This window comes from Mesoplodon densirostris, chromosome 7, assembly GCF_025265405.1.
Source record: "Mesoplodon densirostris isolate mMesDen1 chromosome 7, mMesDen1 primary haplotype, whole genome shotgun sequence".
NCBI classification, from domain to species: domain Eukaryota; kingdom Metazoa; phylum Chordata; class Mammalia; order Artiodactyla; family Ziphiidae; genus Mesoplodon; species Mesoplodon densirostris.
In genome coordinates, this window is record NC_082667.1 from 44410533 (window position 1) to 44424681 (window position 14149).

At 36.1% G+C, this 14149-nt stretch overlaps 1 protein-coding gene across 1 annotated transcript; it reads left to right on the forward strand.

Moving 5' to 3' along the window:
* The first annotated feature begins 7631 nt into the window (after positions 1–7631).
* UBTFL1 (upstream binding transcription factor like 1) lies at positions 7632–8366 on the forward strand. Its single transcript, XM_060105185.1, is given in 1 exon segment — positions 7632–8366. A coding segment is annotated over 1 exon segment (735 nt).
* Positions 8367–14149: the final 5783 nt, after the last annotated feature.

The following is a 14149-nucleotide window of genomic DNA, read 5'->3' on the forward strand; positions in this document are numbered from 1 at the left end:
ATTTCTTGTGACCTCTTTGTCTGTTTTAGGTCTTTGGGTACTGAATGCTGGCTTCATACAATGAGTTAGGACATATTCCCTCTGTTTCTATCTTCTGGAAGAGGCAGCAGAGAATTGCTTCTTCATTAAAATTTGGTAGATTTCACCAGTGGATCCATCTGAGACTTGTGATTTCTATTTTGGAAGGTTTCTAAACCTTGACTCAAATTCCTTAATAGATGTAGGACTATTCAAATTGTCTCTTTTTTCTTATTTGGATTTTGATAAATTGGTTCTTTTAAGAAATTTACTTTTTCTCCAGGATACCAAATCTGCATAGAGTTGTTCAAAACATTCCTATTTATCCTTTTAATGTCCATAGTATCTGTCATAATGTCTCCTCTTTCATTTCTGATATTAATAATTTGTGCCTTCACTCTTTTTTCTTAGTTAAGTTGCATAAAGACTTTTTCATTTAATGATTTTTATTTACTGTTAAAAAGCACAGTATATGAAGAATCATGTAGAAGGGTTTTAACTAAAGCGGTTTTAACTAAAGCAGTTTTAAGAATTTCAATTGTTTGAAACCATATAAAAGTTTGTCAACAATATTTTATGAAAATAATTCCAATTAATATATGCATGCCCCAGAAAGCAAAGCATAATCTACCTCTCTTTTAAGGATAGGAAGGACTTAGTGACTCAATTCCATAAAACAGAGTAATAAAAGAGGAAAAAAATCAACCTTACAGGAAAGAAACCTTCCAAATACTACCTTAACCAAGTAATCACACTTAACATCAACAGTCATGCCAGGTGGATACCTCATAATTCTGATAAGATGTGATGAGAAGAATGTTTTATCTTTGTGTTGCTCCTCTCGAAAATATAACTCCAGTCTAATTATGAGAAAACCCAACACTGAGCATCATTTTACAAAAGGCCTGGCCAGTATATTTTAAAACTGTGAAGGTCATGAAAGTCAGGAAAAGAAACTGTCACAAACCAGAGGAGGAATGAGCACAAAGGACCATCCTAGATGGGGTCCTGGAATGGGAAAAGGACATTAATATGAAAACTGGTGCAATCTAAATAAAGTTTGGAATTTAAAAATTTGGAGATAATAGTAACATGTCAATATTGATTTCCTAGTTTTGACAAATATTGCATAAAATAAAAGATGATAATGTTAGGGGAAAAAGAAACTACGTGAGGGAGTTTATGATAAATCTCTGTATCTTTTTTTCAACTTTTTTGCTATTCTAAAAATATTCCAGAATAAAATTTAAAAGTTTACTAAAAAGATAAACACATGAATAATTGAATCTCCATATGAACTGTTAAATCCACACAGTGTAATATTAAACAGAAGATGAAAAGTATACAATCTTTGCATGCACTGATATGAAAGTACTTCATGACATATTTCTCTAATGAAAAAGGCAAATTCTGGAAGGATTTATATAACATAATTGAGGATCTGCAAAATATCCACATAAATCAGTGTTTTTCCTATCACGAACTTTGTGTGTGTGATAGGTGGAAGCCTGATTCAGACCTGAGTCTCTGAATCTCCACAGCTGGGTCTGCTTTTCCTCTCAGTTCTGCTCTATGCCCCTGTTTCTCTTTTGTGATATCTATCGAGGATGTCACTTCAGGAGCAGGCTTTCACGTTGCACTTGCCTGGCATTTTCTCTTTTCTGTTGTGATGGTTTGCGAGTAGAACCTCATGGGATAATAGATTCACAGCTAAATCCTCACAGTGAAGATCTCAGGGATGACTTGTGTCCAGCTTAGTCCCATCAAATTTGAGAATCAATTCTTTCTGCAGAAAAAAAGACATGTCTAAAATCTCATATGGGATTGTTTTCTGTGTGTAATATTTCATACTGTGTTTCAGTGTCTAAGTCGTGAATATGAGCCAGTGCCTATGATATAAGGACAACAATAACTGCCTAGAAATAAAAAGAGTGGGGATCTATGTTTGTGGAAAGAGCAGAGGGGACATTTGAAGAGAGGAGAGCCAAGCACCATAGGGGAAGGCGGTGAGTACCAAGAATCTGGAAAAGCTATAATGGGACAATATAAAAATTATAATAGGTAATACTTTTAATTTTATGTGCTTAGAAGACTTTTTTTGTGATTTTTAAATATTGAAATCAAAGAAAGGGAGTTATTATTTATCTGAATCTAGGAGAATTCTGAACAGCTGTGGCTGACTTAGGTCTATGATAGGTTCCAGAGCCTGAATTGATTCTGATGCTGTTAAGAAAAGATGAGTCCCACAGATTTAGTGGAAATGTTAGGGAGGACTTTGAACATTATCTGCATGGAGCATTTTGAGCCAAATATTTCTATTTCTTAAGAAGCAGAGTGACTTCCATTAATATTTGGGTAACTGAAGGAACAATTATATGTCTGCACTTTGTATTGTCCTGTGGGAACTGCTGTGGCATAAAGTGAAACAAACAGCAAAGAAACAGCAGAACCTGGAGAGTTCTCATGATAAGCAACAGTTCTGACATCCAATGTCTTCTGTGTCCAGTGCACTAAGGCTGGTCCTTAAAAATTAAATACTAGCAATACTAACAATGGGCCCCTAATTCATAACAGACCAACATTCAAAGGAAGAGTCAACATTTTCCCCCAAGTATTAGAGGTAATGACAGAAAGAAATCATTTGCTAGGAAGGATAAGACAGACACACCACAAAAATTACCCCATAAGTGAATATTATACCCAACTAATGATTTTTCTTTGTGTTGAAAAATATCATTTTCTCAGTATTAGCACCAAGGAAAGCAGAAGCATCTGGATGAAACTGAATTAAAAGTTCTCCTCTACAATATTTAATTGGCATACATGAGTACATATATATATGACAGTGAGTTGTGTGTGTATGTTTGTGTATAATGAAGGAAGAAAATATGAAAAGGTTTAACTATTGCCCATAATATTTGATTTCACTGATAATATTTTGTGATATACCTCAAAAAAAAGACGCCTTTTAAATATTGATTCTATAATAGAAATTTAAAGATGAATGATCCTACTCTATGGTTACTATAATTCATTTATAATATATGTAATTTAATTCTGTGGATGAAATTATGGAAATATAAATCTAACCCAAAACCTATTCTGTATTTCAGAAGGGGATAGGCAGAAGTCTATTTCCCCTTAGCACCAACAAAAAAGCACAAGATAAAATAGTTGCATAAGTAGTACCCATAATTCTCAATTATTTTTTGAGCAGTGTTTTTGCAAGTGACAATTTCCATAGAGTCAAGGTGAGAAAGGAAAAGAGGTAGAATTCAGAGATGTAGTCTCTATTTTCTACTCAAGGACTAACCTGCAATGTTTTTTTGTTCAGAGTCATTTGGAGTTGGCTGGACTATGGAAAACTCTGAAAGTTACAGCTGCTGACCCATCCAAGAGAACATAGAACCCCTGACCTGATTAGATGGATTTTCCTACCAGCATCGATGAGACCCATTCTACAATCTTCTCGTGAGTAAAATTTTCTGAGTAGAGGACTTAATATTTCCTTCCCTTAAACATAAAAAATTTTTTTTTTAATTTAACAGTCAGCAGACTTAAGAATTTCTCAGGTGGATGAAATATTCCTAGTTAATAAAAACTATGTAATTACTTTCAGTTTACTCTGGAGCCATAGAATTATAATACCTACAAATGTTTGAAATTTATAAAGGAATATGAATGTTTCTGCTAATTTATGATTTCTATGGTGTAAAAGTAAAATGTGGGTTTCTAGAGGGGAAATCCTAGACAGGTAGTTTTTCCATTTGGCATGATACCTAAAACTTGGTTGGGAACCTGCGCTATAGAAGGTGAAGAGTAATGATTCTTCAGGAAAGTTTGCAGCTTTGGTCTTTAAAGTGCCCCATGACAATCCAGCAACTGGTGATGGCTGCGAAAATGTAACACTGGTGACACACTGAGTACCAGAAAGCAGAGGAACTTCTGCACTCACTCTGATATAGAAGTGGGAATTTTGATTAATTTCTGTCATTTATTTGAAAGCACAATATATCAGATGGCATTGGTTTTTATTTTAACTTGGAATTTTCATATTTCCAAATGTGAAAACACTTGTGATTGGATAGTCAATCTGATATGATTGGGAATATATTGATCTGCTAGTCTAGGAAATGGATTCCCTTTACATTAAGGTCACTTAAATTCATGGGTGTCAATGTCAAAGAGCAGAGAAAATTCAATTGTTTGAATTCTCAAAACTAATGGTTGTAGTTAAAAAGAGACTAATACACTGCTAATGAATTATTTTTATTAGTGATAGATGGGAATGAGTTTTTAACAGAATAGAATATTGAACAATAATTTTGTTTAGTATAGGTATACTGTGTATGTAATGTCATTTTTTTTTTCTCAAGTTGCTCTATCAATCGGTGGTAAGAAGACTATTTTTGTGTATGAGTGCAGGAGACAAAATGCAAAGAAGTGCTTCCCCTGCCAGCTCCTGAAGTACCTGCACATTTCTCCATAATGGCAGTTTTCTATTGATATCTTATTTGTTCATATCTGTGAGCTTCCGTTGAGAGATATGTTTTTGTCATCTTTATATCTCTACCAAAACAGAGAGTAGCTGTCTTATTGTATATGATTGTATTTAATATACATTAATATAAACAATATCTACTGATGTTACCAGAAATGAGATATCTAGGTCTTTAGCTCCTTGACCCTTACATACATGGTTACACTTCTCTTCCTTTCACCTTCCTATCGTACTTCCACGATATGTTTGTTAGATTAATTATATCAGTTATTCTCTTTTGTTAAAAAAAGACGTAGCTCAGCCAAGAGCTGTATTGTGAGTACAATTCCTGTTTCTTATAACATCTTCATTCTGCAGTTTACAAGTTTATTTTCTGTGGTTTTCTCTAAACCTAACACACACTCAACCTGAAACTCTGAACTGAAACCTCTTCTCAAGATATACAAACATATTAGTAATCCCTGAATTTCATCTAGAAGCTGTTTGTCCCCTTCAGGTTCAGTTTCCCCTGTTGCAAGCCTTTGGGAACCTCAACTCCTTGTAGGTTCCACTCACCAGGCTGATAATATTGTTAGTATCCCCTAACTAATGAACAATTTAATGAAATCATTCATTAAATGATTGAGCTATCTGTGATAAATTGTTTCCCACTTTCCCGATGAATGGAATCTATTTTTAAAACATATAAAACCATCATCCCTCCTTTCACTTGTATTCCCTCATCTTCCATTGAGTTTTAATTTCTCCTACGTTAAACCTAATATAACATATTAATGTATCTTATAGTATATAATTTCTCTTTTGTTTTCTGAAAAGTTCTTCTTAAAATCTTTTTTTTAGTATTATTTTTTTTACCTTTTTTGTAATTTAGGTAAGTAAATAAACTCTCTTAATGTTTTTAGTTTCCTCATCTAAGTCCTGGGATAATAGTAAATGTAAGCTATTTGGAAAAATGCCTCACTCGTAAAAGTGCCACACACAAAAACTACAGCACAACTGTATTTCAACCTTCATTGTTTTAAATACATTATCTTATCTTTTACAATAATTGGAAAGAAAACAATTTTTCCTCTCCAGATTCAGATTTCAAATATTCCACTTTTCATTTGTAAAGGTGATTTTATATAATTTTCCACCTTTTTTCTTAGTTACCATATATTTGAGAAAGTTTAGTCTTACACTAGAGGAATATCCTAAGAGACTATTCAAGGTGTTTGGGGCAAGATCTTATTATGTACCACAGATATGAAGTTAGAAAAGATGTCTTTTCTATCCAACTAATTGGATAAATGGATATGAGAAAATTTTGCACTGTTACAGTTCTTCCACTTGTTTAAATTCTAGTAAGTACCAGGTATTTTGTAGAGAGTTTTCAGAAGCAGGTAACGCTTTCACTATGGCTTAAAGACTGATAAAGTTAAGAAAATAAACACTCTAAATATTCCATAATTTTCATTAAATCCTTTTCATTTAAAGACAATAAGTATGGCTCAATAGAATGCATTTATTCTAATGGACAGAGTCCAGCAAAATCTATAAATCAATCATTAACTTAAGGTTCAAGTGTTCATGACTAATCCATGAAGTGCTCACAGCAGTATGCAAGTCTGGAGGGTCTTCTAGGCTTGTCTCATTTCTATTTCTAGCTCCTCAGTTGCACATTCAGTCCATGGCCATCAGGACCCTTCTTAGAAGGTAGCTATGCTCTGGAATCCTATGGAGTGTTACTGTTTTAGAGAAGATTCGATTCACAGTAGAAATTGAGTAGAACATACAGAGAGTTCCCATATACCTCCTGCCTCCTCCAAATAAACACACGCACAGTATCCCCCATCATCATACACTGTACCAGAGTGGTGTATTTATTACAATTGAAGAACCTACACTGGCACTTAATTATCACCCAAAGTCCATGGTTTTACGTTAGTGTTCACTCTTGGTGTTGTATATTCTGTAGGTTTTGACTGATGTATAGTGAACATGTGGAATCATGTATCCACCTTTATAATATACAGAAGAGTTACACTGCCCTAAAAATCTTTTGTGATCACCTATTCATTAGTACCCCCAGCCTCAACCCTTTGCAACCACTGATTATTTTACTGTCATCATATTTTTACTTTTTCCAGAATGTCTTATAGTAGGGCTCATGAAGCATGTAGACTTTTCAGATTAGCTTCTTTCACTTAAGGATATGCATTCAAGTATATGCCATGTGTCTTGCTGGCTTGATGGCTCATTTCTTGAATGAATACTATTCCATTGTCTGGATGTACCAGAATTTCTTTATCCATTCACCTACCTAAGGACATCTTGGTTGCTTTCAAGTTTTGACAATAATGAGCAGAGCTGCTATAAACATCCCTGTGCAGGTTTTGTTTTTTGTTTTTTAATGAATACAGGTTTTCAACTGATTTGGGCAAGTACAAAGGAGCATGATTACTGAATTACATGGTAAGAGGATATTTAGTTTTGTAACAAACTGCCTTATTGTCTTTCAGAATGCCTGTACTAGTTTGTATTCCCATCAGCCATGAATCAAAGTTCCTGATTCTCCACATCATCTCAGTATTCAGTGATGTCCTTGTTTTGGGAATTTGACCATTCTTATACATGTGTTGTGGTATCTCATTGTTATTTCAAAGCCCTTTCCTTTTCAGGCATTTTCATTTTTAAAGTTCCCTTCATTTTCTCTTATCCTATGCCCCTTGAGTGAGCAGTCAGTCTTCAGTTTTGTTCATTTGTAGTTAAAACAAGCTGTGGTGAGATTGATTGGAAGGCATGTTGGAATGGGGCCTGAGGATTTTTAATTGTACAAAAGGAGTTCTTAATGCTCAACATGAATCTCAACTCAGAATTTGGGCCTGTTTTCATTTACATTTTTAAAGGTAAATTAAATGATAGAAGGGACATATCCCAGGTGGGGTGTGCTTTTCTTGTGTATCACATAGGAGAGAACCTTTTTTTTCTTTCACTTCAGAAACATAGAAATCACACACACTGCAGGACTTCCAGAAATAACTCACCTGCTGAATCTTGAGAGTGAAGAAGCTGGAGATTTGCTGAGGTGTTTGAACTGCTGGGATGATATAAGTATCCCAAAGAACAAGAAATGGTGTTGCCTAAAGGCCAGGATGACTGGTCCAAAGAAGATATTGTGAAGTTATTGGAATATATGGTGAACAACATTCCATCCAATGACAGGAACATGTTCAAAACAACCCAGTCACTGATGGACTGGGAAAAAGTAGCTTTTAAAGATTTTCCTGGGGAAATGTGCAAACTCAAATGGTTAGAAATTTCTTATAACTTGAGAAAGTTTCACTCTTTGAAAGAATTAGTACTGGAAGCAAAGGAAAAAGTTAACAATCCTTACAAATGGAGAAAACACAAGAAGCATCCTGATTTACCCAAGAAGCCCTTGACAGCTTACCTCTGCTTTTTCAAAAAGATGTGACTCCAGTACACCGAAAAACACCTTAAGCTGAGCAACAAGGAGCTGACCAAGGTTCTGTCTGAGGAGTACAAGAAGCTGCCAGAGCAGCTGAAGCTGAAATATAGTCAAGATTTCTAGAAGGAGAAACAGAAGTTTAAGGAGAAAATGACTCTGTTCAGAGAACAACACCCTGATCTAGTCCAGAAATCCACGAAATCTGATGTCCCCAAAGGAAGCCAAATCAAAGTGCCAAAGAAGTTTCAGGGAAATGTGAAACAATTGGTCTCCTCCTCAAAACAGTTTATTCATGAAGAGCCCAGGAAGCCACCTATGAATGGCTATCACAATTTCCACCAGGATTTGTGGTTGAGTAGAGAGCTGAAAGGGTTGCCCCGAGGGAGCACATGGTAGATATTAGTAGATGCTGGCAACATGTCCCACAGAACCAGAAGGAGCATTATAAGAAGCAGGCTGAGGAGCTGCAGAAACTGTACAAGGTGGACCTTGATCTCTGACTCAAGAGTCTGTCTCCTGAAGAACATGCTTATTACAGAGAGACAACCTATTTGAAGCATAAGAACATGAGCATGATGGGAGGCCCTAATCCCAAGATTAGGAGGATGGATCTGCAGTCCCCATCATCGGGGAATCTGCAGGGAGGGATTGGATTGGGCCAGGGGATTCAGTCTCCAGAGACAGAATCATCAGACATGATTGGAGAATATTTTCCTGCCTCAGGGAGATCAAAGGAAAATAAGGAAGAGGAAGAAGAGGAGAAAGGCAGCAACTCCTCAGACCACAGCAGTGGGGATGAAGATGAAAATTGTGAGTCTGAGGACAGTGGCTCCAGCTCACCTACTTCAGGAGAATCCTCTGGCTCAGATTCCAGCTGAGCTTTTTTCACAACCTGAACAAAGAACTTCCCAGCAAAAGGCCATGGCATCTTCATCAAATGGAAGGGCTCTTCTCCCTGTGCCCTTTCACTGCCTTTCTTCTTTCCTTCCCTCTTCAACACAAAGTAAGACCGGTTGGGAAAAAGGCATCTCGTGCAGTAATTTCTGGCTCCTCTCTGTACCCCAAGTCCATCCACAGAGACAGTCAATATATATACATATATATGTATACATATATATGTATTTTATGTATATATACATTTCTTCCATTTCTTCCTATATATATATTTGTCCATTTCTTCCATTTCTTCCTATGTATGTATACGTATATATACATATATATGTATATATACGTATACATATAGCTGATTCTCTTTGTTATACAGCAGAAACTAGCACATCTTTGTAAAGCAATTATACTCCAATAAAGATGTTAAAAAAACACTATAATGGAAAAGAAAAAGAGTTTACCATTTGGGCTCATATTGACTTTCCTGAGTTATTGAAACATCTCTTTGGGGGTAATTCTCATTCCTCACAGGGATCAGAAGAATTTCCACCCTAGCATGTAGTTCTGACACCATGTGTTCCCAGCTTTTTCCTGTTTAATCTCTTGCTTCTTCAACATCTCTACCTCATACTTCAACCAAGCTCTTCTATTCCAAGAACACACCTTCTTCCTCCCTCTTCTTAGTGTCATTAACCACACAAAGAGCTCCTCATTTCCACTTATACCTGGAAAATTTCTATATACATCCAAAATGACAAATAATGTAGTCATAATTTTTTCTAATGTTAAGCATTTAGGATTAATTCTTCTAAAAATCACAAAAGTAAAACCTAACTTGAACAATATTTTAAGATTGAAGAAAAATAATGTGAGTATATTAGGGCCAATTTTTAAAAAGTAGAATTTTGAGAGTGAATATCTACTGTATATTAAATATATTATGATGATACAAATATCAAATCTTTGAGGACTTATGCAAGAATACTAGAAACATAGGAGCAGACAGACCAATAATAGACTATTGATATAATAAGGATGTATTTGTAAAATTAAAAGTCAAAGAGGAAAGAAAGATACTCAATAATAATATAAGGAAACTGTGCAAGATGGCAGAGTAGAAAGACTCTGTGCTCACCTCCTCTCACAGGCACATCAAAACCATAACTATTATGGTTGTCTCTGGGTATAGGCCCAGTAGTGGTATTGCTGGGTCATATGGTAGTTCTATTTTTAGTATACCCAGAGAAAACCATAATTCAAAAAGGCACATGCACTCCAATGTTCATTGTAACACTGTTTACAATAGCTAGGTCATGGAAGCAACCTAAATGTCCATCAAGAGAGGAATGGATAAAGAAGATGTGGTACATGTATATAATGGAATATTACTCAGCCATAAAAAGGAACAAAATTGGGTCATTTGTAGAGATGTGGATGGACCTAGAGACTATCATAGAGAGTGAAGTAAGTCAGAAAGAGAAAAACAAATACCATATATTAACACATATATGTGGAATCTAAATAAATGGATAGATGATCTTACTTGCAAAGCAGAAATAGAGACACAGACATAGAGAACAAATTTAGGGAGACCAAGGGGGAAGGGGATGTGGGATAAACTGGGAGATTGGGGTTGGCATATATACACTATTGATACTATGTATAAAATAGAAAACTAATGAGAACCTCTACTGTATAGCAGAGGGAAATCTACTCAGTGCTCTGTGGTGACCTAAATGGGACTGAAATCCAAAAAATAGGGGATATATGTATATGTATATGTATAGCTGATTCACTTTTCTGTACAGTAGAAACAACTATACTCCAATAGTATATATATTTACAATATATTGTAAAGCACCTATACTCCAAAAAAAAAAACAAAACAAAACTATTCACAGGAAAACCAATGATATAAAATGCATAACCAACTAGATAAGAACTTCTAAAATGAAAGACACAAAGAAGGAACTACAACAAGATGGGTAGGAGGGAGCAGACTCACCATACAGTCAAACTCCATTGCCGTGAGTGGGCATTCCACAAATGGGGAATAATTACAACTTCAGAGGTTTTCCCAAAGGAGTGAGATCTGAGTCCCTCATTGGGCTCCCCAGCCCAGGCGTTTTGCAACAGGAAGATGATCCCTCAGAGTGTTTGTCTATTAAGGCCAGCAGGGTTTACTTTGGGGAGGCCCAAATGGCTGGGGGAAATAGAGACTTCACTCCTAATGGGCGCATACAAAATCTCATACAATCTAGAACCCAAGGCAGAAGCAGCAATTCCATAGGAGCCTGGGTCAAATCTACCTGCCGATCTTGGACAATCTCTTAGAGAGGCAGGAGGCAACTGCAGCTTACCCTGGGGACTTAGACACTGGTGGCAGCCATTTGGGGGAGCTCCTGCTACCACGTGGACACTTCCCACTAGTTTATTAGCCCCAGGACACAGTCCCGCCCTGGTCCAACATTCTGCAGTTGGAGCTCTCATGAATGGGATTAGTGCCTTATAAAAGAGGCTCCAGAGAGATCCTGAGTGCCTTCTGCCAAGTGAGGACACAAGAAGTCTTCCCCCGAAACAGAGCCATCAGCCAACCACGTTAGCACCCTGATCTGAGACTTCCAGCATCCAGAATAGTGAGAAATAAATTTCTGTTGTTTGTCCAGTTTATGATATTTTTTATAGCAGCTCCAATGGATTAAACTAACATTTTATATGAATCTACTATGAGCCAGGTATAGGCATTACATTTAATCTTCACTTATACTTATTCTCATTTCATGAATGTATACTTGAGGAAACAGATAAACAATGAGTTAATTATTTTAACCAATGTCATCTTATTGTAATAGCAAATTCACAATTTTAATCCATATTTGCCTAATTCCAGTATTTGTACTTTTTTGACCAAATAATGCTTTCTATTACTGATTACACTTACTGGTCATTCTTCAATGTTAGAATGATATATTAAAGTTAAGAATTGTAACTTTTATCTCTGTATCCCATGCAACAAGGCATGACTTAGAGAACATTAGGTGCTGAATGAATTAGAAAATGCATGCATTAAATTCACAAGAAGAGCCCCACTTGACTTGATATCTCACTATCTATTCCGGGTTATAAGCCTTACTAGCACTTCAGGGCAAAAATGACTTATGGGAAATTCTGCTGATTTTCAGGTAAAAAGAATGATCTCTTAGACCTAATTTTGCAAATTTAAAGTTAAGGAAGGAAGCAAGTAACACAAACTGCTAAAGGATTTTCCAAATAAATTCAACATGTTAGACATCTAGAAGGCATATAAAGGCATCTAGAAGAGATTAAAAGCATATATTTACAGAGCATACCTGTGCATGAAATTGCATATGTTGGACTCTATGGGAAATAAATATATAATTTTTTGAATACCAAATGCCTTGTGCACTACTTATCTGCTTGTTTTGTCAATGAAAACTCAAAATCAGCTTTAATTAATATTTGTTTTAATAAATAATTTGTTTTAATAAAATAAAACATAAAAATGTGTCTAAGAGTGTGCAATAGCCATATATCTATCCATCTATTTATCTAATTCAATGATCTTTATGTGTTAAAATAAAAATAGTTTCATATACCAATAGTGAAAACTATGGACTTGGGTGACAATGATGCGTCACTGTGGGTTCATCAGTTGTAAAAAATATAGGCTGCATACAGAGAGACAACCTATACTAGATGTAAGAACATGATCATAAAGGGATCCCTGAAACCCAAGATCAGACAGGCAGATCTACAGTCCCCATAGCAGCATATTCTTCAGGAAACAGACTCTTGAGCCAGTGATCCAGGTCCACCTTGTATTGTTTCTGCACCTCCTCAGCCTGTTTCTTATAGTGCTCCTTCTGACTCTTCAGAACGCCTTGCCAGGATGCACCTCCACCATGCAATCCCTCAGGGGCATATCTTGCAACTCCTGACTTGACCGTGAATCCTGGTGGAACATCTGATATGTGTCCTTGGAGGTTGTTCAGTCTCTCCATGGAATCTAATCCTCATGGAAAGATAGTTTTCTGGGGGAGACTTCACGTCTTGCACATTTTCCTGAAACTTCTTTTGGCCTTTGATTTAGATTCCTTTGGGGACATCCGATTTCTTGGAATATTGGACTAGTTCAGAGTGGTGTTCCCTGAACTGAGCCATTTTCTCCTCAAACTCCTGTTTCTCCTTCTGGAAATCTTGAATATGTTTCAACTTCATGTTCTTATCTTTTGCCTGGTACACAGTTTGGGGTGTTTTGAGGAGTACTAGGGATACATCTCCTTTAAAAAGTGGGGGTAAGTTGTTAGGGGCTTCTTGGGTAAATCAGAATGTTTCTTCTGTGTGTGTGTGTGTGTGTGTGTGTGTGTGTGTGTTGCTTTTGTGAGAATTTTTAACATGTTCCTTAAGTTCCAGGACTAATTCTTTTAAGGTGCAGCATTTTCTCAAGTTATAAAACGTTTCTAACCATTGGAGTTTACACATTTCTCCAGAAATATCTTAAAAAGCTACTTTTCCCCAGTCCATCAGTGACTGAGTTGTTTTTAATGCATGGCTGTCATTGAACAGGGGATTATTCTCCATTTCTTCCAGGAACTTCACAATGTCATCTTTGGACCAATGGTGTTGGCCATTGGGCAACACCATTTCTAGGATTTGGGGCTACTTACAAGGTCCCACTTCTGCAAGCACCACCACAAGAGCTCCAACTTCCTCACACTCAAGACTCAGCAGGTGAATTATTTCTTGAGGTTCTGTAGTGTGAGCGATGCCATGTTTCTGCAGAGAAAGGGAAGGAAAGGAACTTTCCTTCTATGCCATAAATGAGATAATCACACCTCATCTGTTATAAGTCAATTCTATAATTTAATTGACCCTTAAAAATAAAATGAAAACCGTCCCAAATTCTAATTTGAAATTTATGTTTTGTTTTCAGACACATCATCTGTACTCTTTAAAATTCCCCTTGGCTCTCCAGCCTTCATTCCACCCAATTTTACAGGGCTTACCATAAATGGAACTTAACAAAAAAATGAGTCATTCAATCAAGAGGCTTAGGATAAGAGATATAATCAAAGAAAATGGAGGAAAAAAATCAAAATGAAAAGAGAAATGGCTAAAAGGAAAGGACTTTCACTCCATAGTGCACTGAATATTTCCTTTGAATTGTAGGACTGAAGATACAGTGAAGGATTTGGAGATAAAAATGAGACAAACCAAGAAGCTCCTTCTTGTACTCTGTAAAAAGAAAACAAAATACATCCAGCTCCTGA